General features: G+C 37.6%; 1 protein-coding gene across 1 annotated transcript; it reads right to left on the reverse strand.

Moving 5' to 3' along the window:
- Nucleotides 1-117: 117 nt before the first annotated feature.
- On the reverse strand, nt 118-16,812 carry LOC134797064 (dnaJ homolog subfamily C member 10-like). The gene is made up of 16 exons (XM_063769288.1): nt 16,654-16,812; nt 16,407-16,566; nt 15,347-15,560; nt 13,164-13,276; nt 12,932-13,027; nt 12,643-12,840; nt 11,743-11,937; nt 11,156-11,276; nt 8,787-8,987; nt 6,791-6,900; nt 5,062-5,227; nt 4,425-4,552; nt 3,961-4,085; nt 2,542-2,676; nt 2,008-2,095; nt 118-430 (listed from the first exon to the last, which is right to left on the reverse strand). Coding segments are annotated over exons 1-16 (2,310 nt in total). The 5' UTR covers nt 16,656-16,812; the 3' UTR covers nt 118-172.
- Between the last annotated feature and the right edge of the window lie 1,103 nt (nt 16,813-17,915).

Below are 17,915 nucleotides of genomic sequence, written 5' to 3' on the forward strand. Positions count from 1 at the left end.
CATCTTATAATAGTAAATTGGAATAACAAGTAGGAGTATTAAGTGAGATGATTACTAAATTTTAATAGTTTAAAATCTAATGTCTATGTTCTTACATCTTAAATTGTTTTACAGTTAATGAGATTTTGTTAGTGAGATTATTAAAATTGTGCTACCTATAGATCATTAGTAATTATAACTCATCATGCCTCGACTTCACATCAATGCCAGCCAGTAAATGTTCATCATAATTCATCAAGTGTGCTTTGATGTGTTTAAGAAGAGATGGATAGTCTTGCACATGTACGGAGATGACACTGCTGAACCTCTGGCGGATGTTTCTGTTGAGGTAAAGGCGGAGGGAGGGGTAGCTGGTGATGTGCTCGTGTTGGCACACGCCTCGCTCATTGAGACAGTTCACTTTACCCAGGTTTACTGCATTGTTGAGTAGCTGAGGACAGTAATTATTATCTTATATTTATTCCCAACATGACTGTTATATGTAGTATGTACAGTCAGCAGCAGAAGTTGTTAAGCGGGCGAGGTATTCAAAATTACCTTGACACGCTCTTATTCTTTTAACAATAAAGTCACGTCAAGATCATTTTGAACTCCTGAAGGGCTAAGATGGCTGGCTCTTTATCATTTGTCACCATGCCTGTCACGTTCTAACAAGTATGTAAGTGCGAAAGTGACGCATGACATGACAGGTGATAAAAACGCGACCATGATCCCGCTGCTGGCCTGCTTAACAACTTCTGCTGCTGACTGTACTAGTGCAACACTTTTCTGAAGTGTGGATGATATGATGGTATAGCCAACTAATTGGTACCTGGCCACTTTAAGTGAAATCAGTCACATTAAAAAAATCGTAAGGAATCTCCATTGTTTTGAACTGGGTCTAAAGTATGGACGCTAAGCACGAAGAATTTCGGGTTAAAGATATTTTTTATTTGTCTCAAAAGAAATATTACATTTCACTTATTGAGATAAGTCAGGCATTTTATAGGCTACTGAGCGTTAACACTAATGCAAAATATGTACATATTATTCTTATTAGAGGGACAGTAATAACAAAATGAGCACAACAATAAAACTGTTGACATAAACTAACTTAACACGTAATAATTTCTGATGTGATGTTTTTATTCCTAAGTGTGCGATTCTAAAACATGTGGCGGGTAAGCATAGATTCCTTTGTTACCGGGGCTCAAGGCGATAACGTGTTGCCGTTTGCCAGGGCCGGATTTAGATGGCTGGAATATTTTCTAAAACATATGTTTTTAGTTTGTTTTTGAAGATGTTGAAAGTTGGTACATTTTTAATGTTTTGTGGTAAATCATTGTACATGCGCGCTCCCTGATATGTTATGTTTTTTGTGCCAAATTTTTTTGTTCGTATAAATGGTAAGGATAAATTATTTGCGCTACGCAGGTTTCTCTTGCCACTCTCCTTATTTGTTTTGAATGTGGTTTGACAGTGCATGGTTTTATTAAGGATTTTTTTTATTAGTTGTATAGAATTATAAGTATATAGTTGTTTCAGACTCATTAGTTGAGATTTGAAATGAACTGTATTAGTCGGTGTTAGGTAATCGTAATTAAACAATAGTTTTATAATTTTATTTTGGGCAATTTGGAGAGGCTTAAGGTTTGTTTTCGCGGCATTGCCCCATATCTCAATCAGGTAATTTAGATGCGATTTTACTAGTGAGTTATATATATTTAATTTAACAGTACGGGGAATGATTTTGACTATGTTTCTTATTGAACCCATGATGCTAGACAAATTTCGTACATTAACCCGCCATTTCCTATCTCTATCGCACGCACATGATTATATTGGTTTCCTACTTGCACAGTCGCACTGACCACAGGCACATGCGACGGGAGAGCAATATAATGACATATGCGTGCGGTAGAGATAGGAACAGGCGGGTAAATGTACGAAATTTTAGCTTAGCGTCCATACTTTAGTAGTATAAGTTTACAATAATAATACAAATAGCTGACTGAATGTGATACTTACGATGCCAGCAATCGCGAAATCGGAATACATTTCGTAGCAGCGGTAGCACCGTGGGGAGTGGAAGTAGACCAACCAGGGTTTCTTGCCACTGCAAAATAAATGACATGTAAGAGTTAGACCAAGAAAAGTGCAGCGATTTTGATAGCCCACGCAGTGCAAGTGTTATTTTAAACGTCAAACTTCTATGAAATTATGATAAGACGTATTAAATAACATTTGCACTGCTTACGCTATCAAAATCGCTGCATACATTTCAAGAAACCAAGGTCTATTGTACTTATATTGGATTATAATGTACTGCAATTTGAAATAATAACAGGCAAATTTTACATCGTGAGACTACTTGTTGATAGGTAGTGTAATTTTGCTTGACTCTTCATACATGCATAACTTTGCTGTTTATTTTTTGTTGTAAGTTTGGCGATATTATTGCCATTTTGTTGGGTTGGTACTCGCTTTTATAATATTCAGAAACAATTACAAACCTCGAGGATTGCAGTTCCTTTCACAATATATTCAGAAACGATTACAAACCTCGACGGATGCAGTTCCTCCGCTATGACGCGCTTGGAGAAGGAGTTCCAATTGAGTTTCTGCACTGAGTCGTCAATGTGCTCCAACGCCCACTCCAGTATGTATGGCGCCTCATTTAGGTGCTGCAAACTTACTCTGAAACAAAGAATAGTACATTATTGTCGAGGCTCGGAAGTAGCTACTTGCAGGCTGAGGATTCGTTTTAAACGGACGACCTTGGGAGTCCGTTTAATTGAATCCGAAGCCAGCAAGTAGCCTTCCAGCCGAGTCATATATAGTGCTTTTCTCATAAATGGTGCAAGAAATATAAATATCATAGAAATATTTTACAAAAGCAACTTTCTTACGTATATATTTTCACAGAAAAAAGTAGAAACAATTGAAAAAATTAGCTTTGCCGCCTTTTTATTTTTTTAATAAAAAAATAGATGTGTATTTTTCTGCCGAAAATACGCCAACCTATTTGAGACAGCTAAATAGTCGCGGTACTAATCATCTGTTTGGCTGTTTAATGGGCCTGTGCCTTCATTTGATATGGCCATTTCAACTTTTAAAAAGTTTGGAACTCGACAAATAATGGAATTTGTATGCAACATTGCAGTCCCAAAATCGAGACTGCAATGTTTTTAACTTTTTAATTTTTTGACTGACCATAAACTACGCGCTTCGCAACCTATTTTTTAAACGGCAAAGTCGACTTTGCCGTCCATTTTTGAGAAAATGTCTTTTTCAGTACATATGGTGCTACTTTACCGCCTCAGAGCGGGATTAACTAATTAAATTACACGTGCGAAAAGGTAATTCGCAACTCATGTCGATTTAAAACACTCCTTTCGGTCGTGTTTCAATTAATCGCCACTCGTTGCGAATTTCCTACATTTCGCACTTGTATCGTAATGTACTATAACACCTTCGCTGCGGCAATAGGGAATATTAGGCAAAGCTCTGCGTAGGTGGTACCTTTTTGGCACATACAGTAAACAAACCACATTGACACATCACATGGCCTACCGCGAAAAAAGAAAATCGAAATTTCGTTATCTAATCTCTCTATCACTCTTGCATATTCGAGCGATAAAGAGGCAGATAACTAAATTTAGATTTTCGCGTTTACCGGTAGGCCCTTGTTAACAAACCGCCTTGATGCATCAATGTCATATTTTATTGTCTGTGAAAACTTGTCAAAAAACAGTTTGTGGCACAGTATGTATAAGTTAGTCTATGAATTTACTGAGTCGGTAGTGCTGCACTCTGGCGGCAGAACATTGCAGTAATATCCCCTATTAGTGTAACTCGTAGTTTACCGCACTGCGGTTGGGGGTTTTTCTTTCGTTCGAAGGCGCGAGAGTGAGACGCGCTGACATTGGACAGGACAGGCCCACGCATAGCGCGAGTATTAGAACAGTAACAGTTGCTCACGAGTAGTGCTGGCCGGACGCGGCGGGGTAGAGCCGCGCGGCGGGCGCGCGCACGTTGGCGCAGACCCCGCCCGCGCCGCGCGCGCACTGCAGCACACCGGCGCGCACGAACTCCAGCGGCCGCAGCTGTCGAACAACACATATTACACGGTTATCCTTATCACATGTACTTGGATCAGCCGCTATGTTGACACGAGACAGCGCTATGCACAATAACGATGTGTCGCTTGCACACAGCAGGCGGCCTGCTATATTTCTGATCGAACTCGCCGATTGCTTTTTTAAATTAAAATTTACCAAAAGTTAAACTAAAACATGATATCCATGATTCCTGGCACGCACAGCCATCTCGTTCACGCTTACGCACAGTGTGAACCTGAACCTATGGGGCCTTAAAGTTCAACATGCTAATAATTAATAGCACTTATGCGTTACACCTAATGTACTATTATTTTAGGTTTGTACCTTATTGGCGACCAGTCGCCACACATGCTTCAAGTGTTCGTAGCCCGGCGGCAGGTAGGCCACCAGCCACGTTTCTTCGCGGCTGGGATCTAATATCTCCAGGGCCTGCTCCTCTGTCAATTCGAAATCTGAAAACCGAAAAACAACAATAGGGAATATTACGCAAAACTCTGCCTGTAGAGGGCGTCACTTGCTCAATCACATGACCCACCATGAAACACGACAATCGAAAGTTCGGTTTCTGCCTCTCTATCACTCTTGCTTATTCAATCGATAGAGAGGCAGGTAACTAAATTTCGATTTTGCGTTTCGCGGTAGGCCACCTGTAAACAAACCGCCTTGATGCATCAATGTCATAGTGAAAACTTGTCAAAAAACTGTTTTAAGGCCTAATATGTATAAGTTACTCTATGGTTTATTAAACAAATTAGTGCTGCACTCTGGTGGTAGAACATTGCAGTAATACTCCCTATTAGAACAAGCACATGTAAAGACAAGGCAATCTGGCATGCTCCAATGCAAACCAATAGATAGGTACTACATATTTAGGTTAAGTACCTACTGTTAGGGTTTATTGCGAAGATATATCGATTCAATTACTTGATAGCATGTCAAAGTTAGAAATAAAATGTTATACCTGCACTATCCCGTATAAGCTGTATGAAGTCCACTATCTGGTGTTCATCTGTTCGGCCGTTGTACATGTCTCTCTTGTCGCCCGTTTGTACCAATATTACTGGAGAGTTCGAAGACACTTCGCGGCAGTAGCGCGCGGTCTTTTCACAACACATAATTATGCCGAACTGAAATCGATAATAACTAATAAGTTTTTGTAAAACAAACTTGAAATGTTTAGTGTGTTAAATATGTTTTTCTACTCCCGTACTTTTATTTGTCATTTAAAGGGTCGTGCACACACCTTTAAACCCCTACCTTATAGTTGTCAAGACACGTCCTTAGTCTATTCCCCAAAAAAGAATGTGTGCATACACGCAGTATCTTTTTGACGATTTTACGATACTTCGTGTAATGACCACTTAAAAAATATTGAATGAAATACAGTGTTGCCAACCTTATTTTAAATGTCATCTCTGACAAATAAGTGAACCATAGACATTTTTTTTTAATTTTATTCATTTATTCATTATTTTCCCGCCCGTACCCTCCATTTTTGCTACTTCTTGATTTAAAAATATTTGTTATATTTACAATTTAATTTCAAAGTAAGTGCTTGGTCGTAGAAAAAGTTTTGTATGCAACGTTGTTTAAATGAGTCAAAAAATACTCGTGGCGTCTTTATTAACAATTTTCGGCGTCGCCTCAAATTGTTACTCACGCCACTCGCCTTTTTTGACCTCTCTTAAACAACGGTTGCATAAAATACTATAAACGGTTATTAAGACGTACAAAGAAAAAGTCATAAATAATACCATTAACAGCACCTACCCTACACAAAAACACATTCATACAATGAAAAAAAAAATGAAATGATTTTTTTGTATTTAAGTTTTTTATAATTGTATATATATGTTAGTTTGTAAGGTATCTTAGTAGCCTGAAAATAAACGCTTTGATTTGATTTGATTGGAAAAAGTGGTACAACATGTAGTCACAGTAAGGACAAGTGAACTTCTAGCGGTAACTGGATTATCCAACGTTATGTTAATGCTAATGCACGGATCTGGCTGGGCCGACTTGGTCGTACAACGCCATCTACTACAATATCCTTAGACTTTACAAACCTACTACTTAGGCCGCTATTCTGAGCTAGTTATAGAGTCTATTATTTTAGATATAAAATAGTACATTATTGTCGAGGCTCGGAAGTAGCAAGTAGCCTTCCAGCCGAGTCATATATAGTGCTTTTCTCAAAAATGGTGCAAGAAATATAAATATACTAGAAATATTTTACAGAAGAAACGTTCTTACGTATATATTTTCACAGAAAGAAGTAGAAACAATTGAAAAAGTTTGCTTTGCCGCCTTTTTATTTTTAAAATTTAAAAATAGAAGTGTATTTTTCTGTCGAAAATACGCCAACCTATTTGAGACAGCTAAATAGTCGCGGTACCAACATTATAATAATAAGTACTAATCATCTGTTTGGCTGTTTAATGGGCCTGTGCCTTCATTTGATATGGCCATTTAATGGGAACTCGACAAATAATGGCATTTGTATGCATCATTGCAGTCCCACAATCGAGCCTGCAATGTTTTTAACTTTTTAATGTTTGACTGACCATAAACTCCGCACTTCGCGACCTATTTTTTAAACGGCAAAGTCGACTTTGCCGTCCATTTTTGAGAAAAACTCTTAACTGGCTCAGCTTAAAAACTATATTAATAGCTACAAAATGTGTTCTCACGCTTATATCTTCGGTGTTCAGGAAGTGCAAAGAGGCGCGCGTGAATGCTTCGGCGATAGTGTCCCATGACGCCTTGTATGGCACCACTAGCACCACCCAGGTTCCAACATCTGTAAAATGAACATTTTTACGTTAATCGATATTAAACTTTCGTGAGACATATTTTAAACTGTTTAGACGACAACGGTTTCACTCACTTGAATTTTTAGTCGCTATTGGCGACATGTTTCGGGCCCTTCGGGGGTCCTTCCTCAGGCTCGAGTGCTCGCGGCGACTGCAACTCGTGCACTGCCAATAGCGACTAAAAATTCAAGTGAGTGAAACTGTTGTCGTCTAAACAGTTTTTACGTTAGGGTGGTATTCCAACTGTCCAATTTCTTTGTCCAATGTGTGAAGTGTCAATGCCAAGTTTAACTTTTTGATTTAGGTAGGTAGGCTACAAGGTAACCATAGAGTAATGTATAAGTAAAGAAAGAGTGGTAACTCCATACATCAGTTTTCTTACCAAAACGCGCGTTCTTTCGTGGTCGACATCTAACGTCAAGTTGTGGAACTATCAGTACCCCTACTTGACACCAGATGTCACAAGTGTCGCTACTGACGAAAAATGTACTACTAAAACAATTTACAACTAATATTACAAGCAGAAGGGGTTGAAAATAGACTTCCAGTTAATCCGGTTATAATATTAACTGAAAATTGTTGAGCATTAGAGTTTTCGTTCGCCGAGACATCTATTGTCAACTAGCAGTACTGATAAATTCCGCTACATGACGCTATATGTCGACTACGAAATAACTCGCGTTTTGGTAAGAAAACTGATGTATTGAGTTGAAAATGAAAAAATGAAAAATCGTTTATTGGTCACAATAATTGTGTTACAAATTGAGAAAGGGTTGGAACCTCCTAGTAAGTATATCAATACTTGTAACAGGAGACCCCGCTCTTCCAGCAGCAAGTTAAGGGTATACAAACCAATACAATACTCGTTAATTATGTAGGTACAGAAAGTAATACTTTAAAATATAAAATTAGACTAAAGTTACTAAAGTAACAACAGTTGTTAAGTTAACAATTCAATGTAATGTAATAATCTGGAGTACTTATAGGGGAAATAGGGGAAATAATAATTTTAGTATAAAACATGAAAGTTTTGTTTTAACATTAGGAAAACAATAGGCAATGCTATGTTATGTGTTATGTTAAATTACTTATATTGATAATGTGTATGAGTGTGTGTGGGTGTGGGTATTTGGTGTTTGTTCGTGTGTTTACGCGCGCGCGCGCGCGTGTGTGTGTGTGTGTGCGTTTGTGTGCGAGACCGTATGTTAATGATAGGTATAAGTATGTTGATTATCTATCTAAATCTAATAAAATTATATGATGAATTAAATTTATATCTATTACCGAGTATTAGAATGTAATAATAACTCTGTTTGCTCATAGTTTAAATTATTTAACCAATCCCGGACTACTTTTTTACATTTATATGTCTGGAGTGGATAGATGGATAGTGTGGCATCAACTGAATTATACAAGTGGGCTGCTTGTGAAACATATTGCCGCTTCGCGAACACAGACTTTAGCTTGGGAATGGGGGCAGCTTTAGGTTTTCTCCTACGTGTGGTATTTGGTTCTGCATATTTGAGAGATTTGTGTAATCTTAATATAGTATTTAAAATATATAGTTTCCGCATTGAGAGAAGATTAGATATTTGGTACAGCTCAGTTGTAGGGAATCTGTAAGGTTTCGAGTTCATGAGTTTTAATAGGCACCTTTGGCCTCGTTCGACATCAATAAACTTGGTTTTGCTTGATCCTCCCCAGATGGTAATGCAGTATGTTACCACTCTTTCTTTACTTATATTACTCTATGAAGGTCACAGACAATGCCCAGATCTTATTCTCTAAAAAAGTAATAAGGCGTAGCGTATATTGCTTACCTTTAGAAATTACTAGTCAACAATTCAAGACCCTAAGTTTAGTAACATCTCACCTTCGTGCAATGTCTGAATAGCGGATGGCGCCAACGAATGCAGCTTAGTAGCCAACGGGGCTACTCGGAGGAAAGTCTTGAGGTCGGCCGACGGCGAAGCCTTCTGGTAGGCGCCTCCCGGCTTGAGCAGGGCCCACGCCGGCGCCGCCTCCACTTGCAGGGACAGGCAGAGGTGTGACCACGCGTCGCAGTCGATTTCACCTTTAATATGGGATATTTAAGTTAAAAAAAAAACCGGGCAAGTGCGAGTCGGACTCGCGCACGAAGGGTTCCGTACCATAATGCAAAAAAAAAAAATAAACAAAAAAAAAGCAAAAAAAAAACGGTCACCCATCCAAATACTGACCACTCCCGACGTTGCTTAACTTTGGTCAAAAATCACGTTTGTTGTATGGGAGCCCCATTTAAATCTTTATTTTATTCTGTTTTTAGTATTTGTTGTTATAGCGGCAACAGAAATACATCATCTGTGAAAATTTCAACTGTCTAGCTATCACGGTTCGTGAGATACAGCCTGGTGACAGACAGACGGACGGACGGACGGACGGACGGACGGACGGACGGACGGACGGACGGACGGACAGCGAAGTCTTAGTAATAGGGTCCCGTTTTACCCTTTGGGTACGGAACCCTAAAAAAAACAACGGGTTGCACTCCGAGAGTGCCGGAGTACAGTAAGTGAAAACTCAATGACTAAAGTGTAAAATGTCTGCAGCACTATGTATAATTGAGGTTAACGCCATCTAGCGTTATTTCGTCGCATTACTTGAAACCCCTAGCACATCACTGTTAGTACTCGAGTTATATTAGTACCAGTTGGAGGGAAACTCACTAGATGGTATTTAAATCAATAAAGAAAAAGTCAATGACATTGTAACAGTTTTTCGATCAGGTCACGTGTCCGTCTTACGTCTTTCGAATCTTACCGCGTCTGTCGCGAGTTTAACATTTTTCCCCATCACAAAGTGCACAGCGCCGCTAAAGAAGTGTTCACTTCAAAAAACATGCAGAGTGGGTGTCGAACCACGCATGAAAACTTCGATAGGTATTTTATTTTTATACACTTTCATTGTAGTTTTAATCCTGTGAATGCGGTCAGACAAGTTATAAAAACTTAGAAGCAAGAGAATAGTTTTCATACACTCAAAGCTAAAATGTAAAACAAAATAAGTAGCACCATCTACATCAGCAACAATTAGGTAGGTACCTTACGTTATCTACACTTCTCTCTGTCATAAGTCCTGCACTTTTCTTTACTTAAAAGTAAATTGATTTGAAATTAGTAAAAAGTGGTTAAGCAACCAATAAAATAACCGGGCAAGTGCGAGTCGGACTCGCGCACGAAGGGTTCCGTACCATAATGCAAAAAAAAAAACGGTCACCCATCCAAGTACTGACCTCGCCCGACGTTGCTTAACTTCGGTCAAAAAACACGTTTGTTGTATGGGAGCCCCACTTAAATCTTTATTTTATTCTGTTTTTAGTATTTGTTGTTATAGCGGCAACAGAAATACATCATCTGTGAAAATTTCAACTGTCTAGCTATCACGGTTCGTGAGATACAGCCTGGTGACAGACAGACGGACGGACAGCAGTCTTAGTAATAGGATCCCGTTTTACCCTTTGGGTACGGAACCCTAAAACCGGGCAAGTGACGCAAACACGGGCAAACGAAGGGTTCCGTACCATAATGCAAAAAAAAAAACGGTCACCCATCCAAGTACTGACCATTCCCGACGTTGCTTAACCCTTGGGACGCCTAGTGCCATATCCGTACCAGTCCTGTCAACTGCCGGAGGGTCTTCAATTTTTGTACCCGTCAACTGCCTAGTCCCAGATCTGTACAAAGTGTCTCAACTGCCTTGTGCCTTATCAGTCACCAAATTTATTGTATTATATTTTTACAATTTTGAGATCTAAACACTTACAAATAGAGTTTTATATCATTTGCACTATAGCACTTTTTTTTTATCGCGGCAGTTGACGGGTGCACGTACGCGAGCCTATCCGGCATTTGAGGGGGATGGGACGGATCCGGCACTAGGCATCTGACGGGTACAAGTACGTTTGTCGGTTCGGCGTTCCAGGGGTTAACTTTGGTCAAAAATCACGTTTGTTGTATGGGAGCCCCATTTAAATCTTTATTTTATTCTGTTTTTAGTATTTGTTGTTATAGCGGCAACAGAAATACATCATCTGTGAAAATTTCAACTGTCTAGCTATCACGGTTCGTGAGATACAGCCTGGTGACGTGGTGACAGACAGACGGACGGACGGACAGCGAAGTCTTAGTAATAGGGTCCCGTTTTACCCTTTGGGTACGGAACCCTAAAAACTATTTGGATTTTTAGATGTCCTTGTATACTTACCAAAATGCAAAACTGGGAATTTTATCCTCATCTGATACAGCAACAGTTTGTCGTCATCCTTCTTCGAGAAGTACAAGACCCAGGCGTTTTGGTAGCCAGTGCGAAGCTGGTTTCTTATATCCTATAAAATATCTAGACTTAAGAACCGTCATTACATGTAGGTAAGAAAAGCATACTGGCTGTTATGGGCACAGACACGGTACAGATGTCCAAGTTGCGGAAACTTTCCAAATATGTATGTATGTACATAGTCGGAAATGTTCTCAAAAATTCCAGGATTTTTTTTTCCAGGAATTCAAGAGTTTCAAGACTTTCATTTTGGACTTTCGGAATTACATCATTACATCAATAAATAGGTTATGGGACATATCAGTTATTTGACGATTGACAGACGTTAAATAAGATGAAAATGTGAGCCCACGAAAGTTCATATTTTTGACACGTCAAGAGCGTTCACATCTTTTATTTCTCACGCTTTTATTTTTAGTATGCGTCCGACATTATTTGCACATAAAGCATTATCTGGCAATCCTGTGACTGTTAATATTTTTTTGGAAACTCTTAATTTTTGGAGTCAAGCTCTCAACCTTAAACTTCTCCGGGTCCACTGGTTCAATAGTAGGCAGAGCCTCGATGATTTTACTCAGGATTTCCTTCTCTTCTGTGCTAGTAATCTCCTTCAACGTTTTTCTGTACCGGTATACAACGGTCGTGTCCTCATTGTTTGTTAGTTCGGACCAGATGGAGTCGTCTTCAATCACTGCTAGTGTGACAAGCCCATTCTGGAAACACAAAATATTAATTTTATTTGAATAGTTACATAGTGTCCACGGCATGGACGGTGGACGAGAAGATCTTGGGGTCGTGGACGAGGTGAGTTAAATGACACTCGTAGTCCAATACATGCACATAGGTATTGATTAACTTTGGTGATACATAGGTGGTAAAATACCACTGAATGTAAGCGGCCGGGCACGACCGTCCGTCGCAAGATTGCTTAGAGAATGGCCGCTGCCGGTCCCACTTCTCCGCGCCCCGCACCATACATTGCGTCGGCGTAGGCTCCCGAAGATTCCCGAACCAAGACGAGGCGTTAACTCATAGGTACCAAAATGATGTGGGATGTGGGACCTATTGCTAAGCCTTTGCTTTCCTTCTGTCTGTCATTGGGTCGTGTTTATTACAGTTACACTATAGTTACACAATTTTTTTAACTATTTATAGTAGATGTCTTTATTTCGGTAGTCACTTTATTACAGAATGGGTATTAATAAAATGGTAAATTTGATGGGGGCAGATAATGTAAGTATGATTTCACTGGCTCATTATTACAAAGTTCTATGTTACATTTTCAAGATAGTTGAAATTCGACTTGATGTCACTATGACAATGTTCAAATTACACTTTGATAAAAGTGAAACATAAAACCCTGTAATATTGGGCCAGCAACTTGTCAGCACTCTGCGAGACCACTAAAAAAAACTTACCAAATTATATGCTAGTCTAGTCAAAGCATCATAGTCTATTCTGTTTCTTCCTAATACATAAGCCATGGGTTGATCAAGGCTTCTAAGGTATGTTACAGTTGGTACATAGTTTTTTTTGGCTATGTATGGTAGGACAAAATCTTCCAATGCTTTAAATGTGTGAGCACCGTGGTAATAAATGTAGTTGCCTTTTTTGCCCTGAAGCAAAAAAAAAAAATTAATTCATTCTCAACAGTTCATTTAGGGAAGGTATATAATATCAGTAATGATAAATGTGCCTGGTACTTACATCAGGATAAAATAATAGAGATGGATATGTGCCAATTCTCATTGAGTGGTAGCAAAATGAATTGTGGTATTTACAATTCACTGCACCCACTTTCACCTGTAAAAATATAAATTCCAAAAATTAGTTAAGCATAAGTAGCAGGGTTGTCAATGTCAAATGAATTTTAAGGTAAGCTAGACCAAAATTAGGGAGCTGCATCAAAGAACATTATTTATATAGGATTATAACTTACAATGCCCTTATATACTTCTGCAAGCTTCTTCCAGTGATCAGCTAGATTTTGACATGGTGGGCAGAATGGAGAATAGAAGTTAATGAAGTGGAACCCATCACTTAAATAGTTATCTGAAATATATAAATATTGTCATGAAGCACTTGTTCTTATTTGACTGTATTACTAATCCTTTCATGCTGCGATCATATATAACCATGGATACCGCCTTTAGGAACATTACCGTTCAAATTCTCGGGCCAAATTAGCACACATACACAATTACGCCCACATTCAAATAAGACGACGCGTTTACAGAGTCTGTAATCAAAGCTCGTAAACAAAATAAGAGTCATCTTTATTACACCAATGGTACATAGCTAAGTGTAGATGAAATGCATATAATGTCAATAACTACCAATCAGCGACATTAATCCGCTAATAACCTTCTTGCTGTACGTACTGGCCGCTGAGAGTTCGCGGTTCATATTTGATTAGAATGTGACTTGGACAGGGATAGGTTTATGCCATACAGTGAAGAACCAGTCAAATAATTCACGTATAATAATTTAATGCAGATTAAAAGATAACTAGTTAAAATGTTGTTATGACATGACAGACTAACTCAACATAAGTAAATATATCATTGTTGTATAAATGTATTCCGCTATAATAAGTATTTTGTATATTTTATTATCAATCTGCATGGCAGTGCGAAGTCACGTTCAGGTATAGTCTGTCCGTTTTTCTAAGATCAAGTACGCCATAGTAAATGTATGGCGAACTTGATCTTAGAAATCGGACTGGCTATACAGTCTGCAAAATTTACATGGGTACACGAATCGGGTCAAAAATATTTGAACAGGCGGAGTCACAATAAATCCCCACTTTCAGTTCAGAATATTTTATATGTATATAGCCGGTCAAGCAAGTTTGTCAGTAGAAAAAGGTGCAAAATTAAAATTTTTGTATAGGACCACAGCCGTTCGCGCGCTTACATTTTCTAAATTTGCCGCTCTTATAATATTTTAAACTTTCGCGTTTTGAACACATATTAACTCACATTATACGAAACGAAACTGATTTACGTCGGTAAATCAAGGTAATTGAATATAATTCGCGTTAGACCCGTCTATAATGTGAGTTAATATGTTTGCCGCTCTTTTCTACTGACGGAAATGGCTTGAGAGAGAACCTACATATATGTGACAGTAGAGGGTGGATTCAAATGATCAATATTTTCAGATAATGTGTGTATTTGTTAAATTAATTCAGTGAAAGCATGATAGGAAAAATGTATCAACATATAGGAGACCGGGTATGATTATCTCACGGGTTATATCTCATGAATAGAACATATTCTAGATATCTTGCCAGGCATCCACTCAATTGGACAGCTTTTTTCCATAGTTCTCTGCGAATAGCATCTTGTGGGAATCTGAATGGAAAGTAATGTAAAATGACTTTACCAAATTTGATTATTAATTTGAAATAACTAAGTAGTTTTTTTATAGCTCCATCTCATGAAATAAAAAAGGAAAATACAAATCTGTAAGAAGGAATTTATTACTATATTTATAATTATATAGAAAATACCTAAACCAAACACAAGTTAATAAAATAGTCTACTTCATTTAGCATAACACCATCCCTATTATCCTCGCAATTTAAAAAGTCGTATGTTGTTATGAAAGTCGTATGCAGTTGTTACGTTTTAGCTTAGCACGGTAGTATTGAAAACAAATCGTCATGTTTTTTCCAAATTCTACTGAAGTTATCTGTTTACTACAAGTGAAAAGTGATTCCACTGTCCTTGGTATGAACTAAAATAACTTCTGCACCACTTCACGATACATGAATATATTTTTAATTACAAAAAAACGTTGTTTTTATAAATCAATTTAGCCATTTGTCACCGACTGTCATCTCGGTGGTACTGAGATTGCCAATCGAGCAGTTTGTAAGTACCGCCTATCGCGGGGTAGTTTGCGTTGGGTCATAATTGAGCGGACAGAATACTTCCATGTATAGCATTTCGCTGCTTTCATGTGTATCTGTCCGTAAGTATCGAATTATAAAAAAATTTGAAGAGTGAAATACCTACTTATGTGGATCCACATACCTCATAGGCCTCATATATATTTTTTTGCTATTATAAAAATGCTACTTATTGAAAAAAAAAATGTATATTACATAGTACTTACAAAACTCTTTCCCTGAGACTGTATCTACAAACGGATCTTCATGGTAAAGGCCATTGTAGAACATATTATTGTACTCCTTCTGGCTTCGATAGTCATGCTGCCTGGAGTTCGGTTGATGGACCCCAAAAGCGTCATACATGCGCCTCTTCTGTGGGTCTTTTAATGTTTCATATGCTTCGGTGATTTTAAGAAACTTCTCCTGAACTGAATCATCCTGAAATTTAAAAAAATATGAGTATCATAATATATTATATTATAACTTAAAGATAAATAAGTCATTAATTACCATAATGTGAATTGGACTAATAATAGACAAATTTAATGAGAAAATTTGATTATGTAATGTGTATATACAATTTTATTTTAGACACAATATTACTTATAAAAAATTGCATTAAAATTACTGACTATGATTTATCATTTTTATTGATCATCAACATTTTCATTGTGGCAATTAGTTAAGATCACAATTAAGCACTCAATGCTGTGGAGCAGTGTTATTCAAACTGTGAGACCCCCTAGGGGGTCACAAAACCTTTACAAGCTGTAAAGCAATACATTAAGTGAAACATTTGGTACATACTAATAAGGGGGTTGCATTATGAAAAAGGTTGAAAAACACTGCTGTAGAGAATGTTTAATTTTAACATCCCATGGCAAATGTAAGTTACAATAAGTTCATATCAATAATATTGAATTACCATAAAAACTTTCTTACACAAACCAATTTGCACAAAGAGTAATATGTTCTTGATATGAATATGTTTAGGTATGCATTCAATAACAAAACGTGAAGAATGTAATGCAGTGAGAAATTTAAATTATGGAATGGCATATGATAAAGATATTTATTAGATATCAAATATGAGTGCACTTAATGTTAAGCACATGGAACATGGTAGCAATAAATCTTAAAATAACTAATATACTTACTTTGAAACATACTTAAAAATAATAATATATTTTTTAAGAATTTTAAGATGTTATAACTTGTTAGGTACCTATACTTTAGTCACTCATAAGCAATTACTTAATGCCAATGGCCAAATAGTGAAAATACCTGGTTTTTATCGGGATGATATTTTATTGCTAATTTTTTATAAGCTTGCCGGATTTCCTGCGTAGTGGAGTGCTTTGTTATACTCAAGATCTCGTAAAAGCTTACATCGCTAAGGTTAACATTTCCGAATAAAACGAATACCACGATCACAAATTTATACCTGAAATAAATACGTTTTAATGTTAATTAAGAGGTGAATTAAGTAATGTGTTACTAATGGAAGTAGAAATAAAATCTTAATACTTACATGGTGCCTAAAAGCCGGCAAGTGTGCTAAAAGTATATTCTCTCTGCGTGTTATGTGATGCATATGTTCACTCATTTACTTACTTTCTGAACGGTTTTTAGTTAAATGACTAGTTTATCTAAGATAGATAAATTATTTGACCCAATTTGGAAGATAAAACGTCTGTTTACTTTTTGTGTAGGCGTCGAGTGCAATCACTTGCTTTACCGTCTGACTGATGATACTGACATCAGTGACAGCTGGCCTCTGTCAAAATTTTAGGACGCCCATTCACTCACAGAATCTTTAAGCTTCGTACACGGTGCCAATGAATGAATGAAATGAAGTATGTGTAGTCTGGCCAAGTGGCCATGAATCTAGTTCATAGAGGTACAATAATATAGAGATGAAACGGGGGAGGGGCCAAACGACCGAACGAGATGCACTATAATCCATACTAATAAAAAGGTGGGGAACAAACAAAAAGTGAGACTGTGACAAGGACAAGCAATAATACCGCTTTCTCTGCTACTCCTACTGGAAGTTCCATAAGTTTATGGAACAACACTATCTATAAGTCTATCAACAACACTATCTTTATATCTATGAGTCTGGCAAACACCGCAAACACAACTCGTCAGTCAGTAAGAACCAAAGTAAGAACCAGGATAACTATACTGATCTGTTTCTTTTGGGAACCACTAGTACTGGTTAAGACACAGACAGTATGATTCTCTCAGTCTATGTTGGAATGAGACAGTCCTGGGCCAAATTTACTATTTATTAGGTACCTATTATAAGTTCGTTACCCCCACGAAATAGAGCAGCTGTTACCCCCATGCCCCATGATGCTTACTCCCAGTAAATACAATGTAGTGATTATATTTTCTTTGGTAAATAGTGTAAATACTTACCAATGATCTATGATATGATAATATCAACATAATTATTATCATTTCTAGGTACTATGGGTCCCGTGTTATGAACGCTTGCTGTAATCGTGATCTTATTTGGATTGGGACATAAACCAAAACTAAAATAAAAAGGTGCCTGTTAAATGTTAATAGCAAAAAGTATCTTTACATGCATCAGTATCAGTCTCCAACAGGAAAAAATATGGATAACGAAAACAACTGACATTCGGATGGCGACTGCTACTTATAGTATAGTACTGCTACTTACTCGTACTTATACTTATACTGCTGTATAGCGGCGTTCCTGGTGCAGCGGTTCTGTTGCAGCGTTGCGGTAACTTTAGTGACGGATTGAACTTTCTAATCAAC

This window comes from Cydia splendana, chromosome 1 (genome assembly GCF_910591565.1).
Source record: "Cydia splendana chromosome 1, ilCydSple1.2, whole genome shotgun sequence".
NCBI classification, from domain to species: domain Eukaryota; kingdom Metazoa; phylum Arthropoda; class Insecta; order Lepidoptera; family Tortricidae; genus Cydia; species Cydia splendana.

Coding starts and splice junctions, on each gene's coding strand:
- LOC134797064 (XM_063769288.1), bottom strand. Junction 13,028..13,163: donor CAGAAGTATATAAGGGCATT/GTAAGTTATAAT, acceptor ATATTTTTACAG/GTGAAAGTGGGTGCAGTGAA. Junction 2,096..2,541: donor GAGGAACTGCATCCGTCGAG/GTTTGTAATCGT, acceptor TTTATTTTGCAG/TGGCAAGAAACCCTGGTTGG.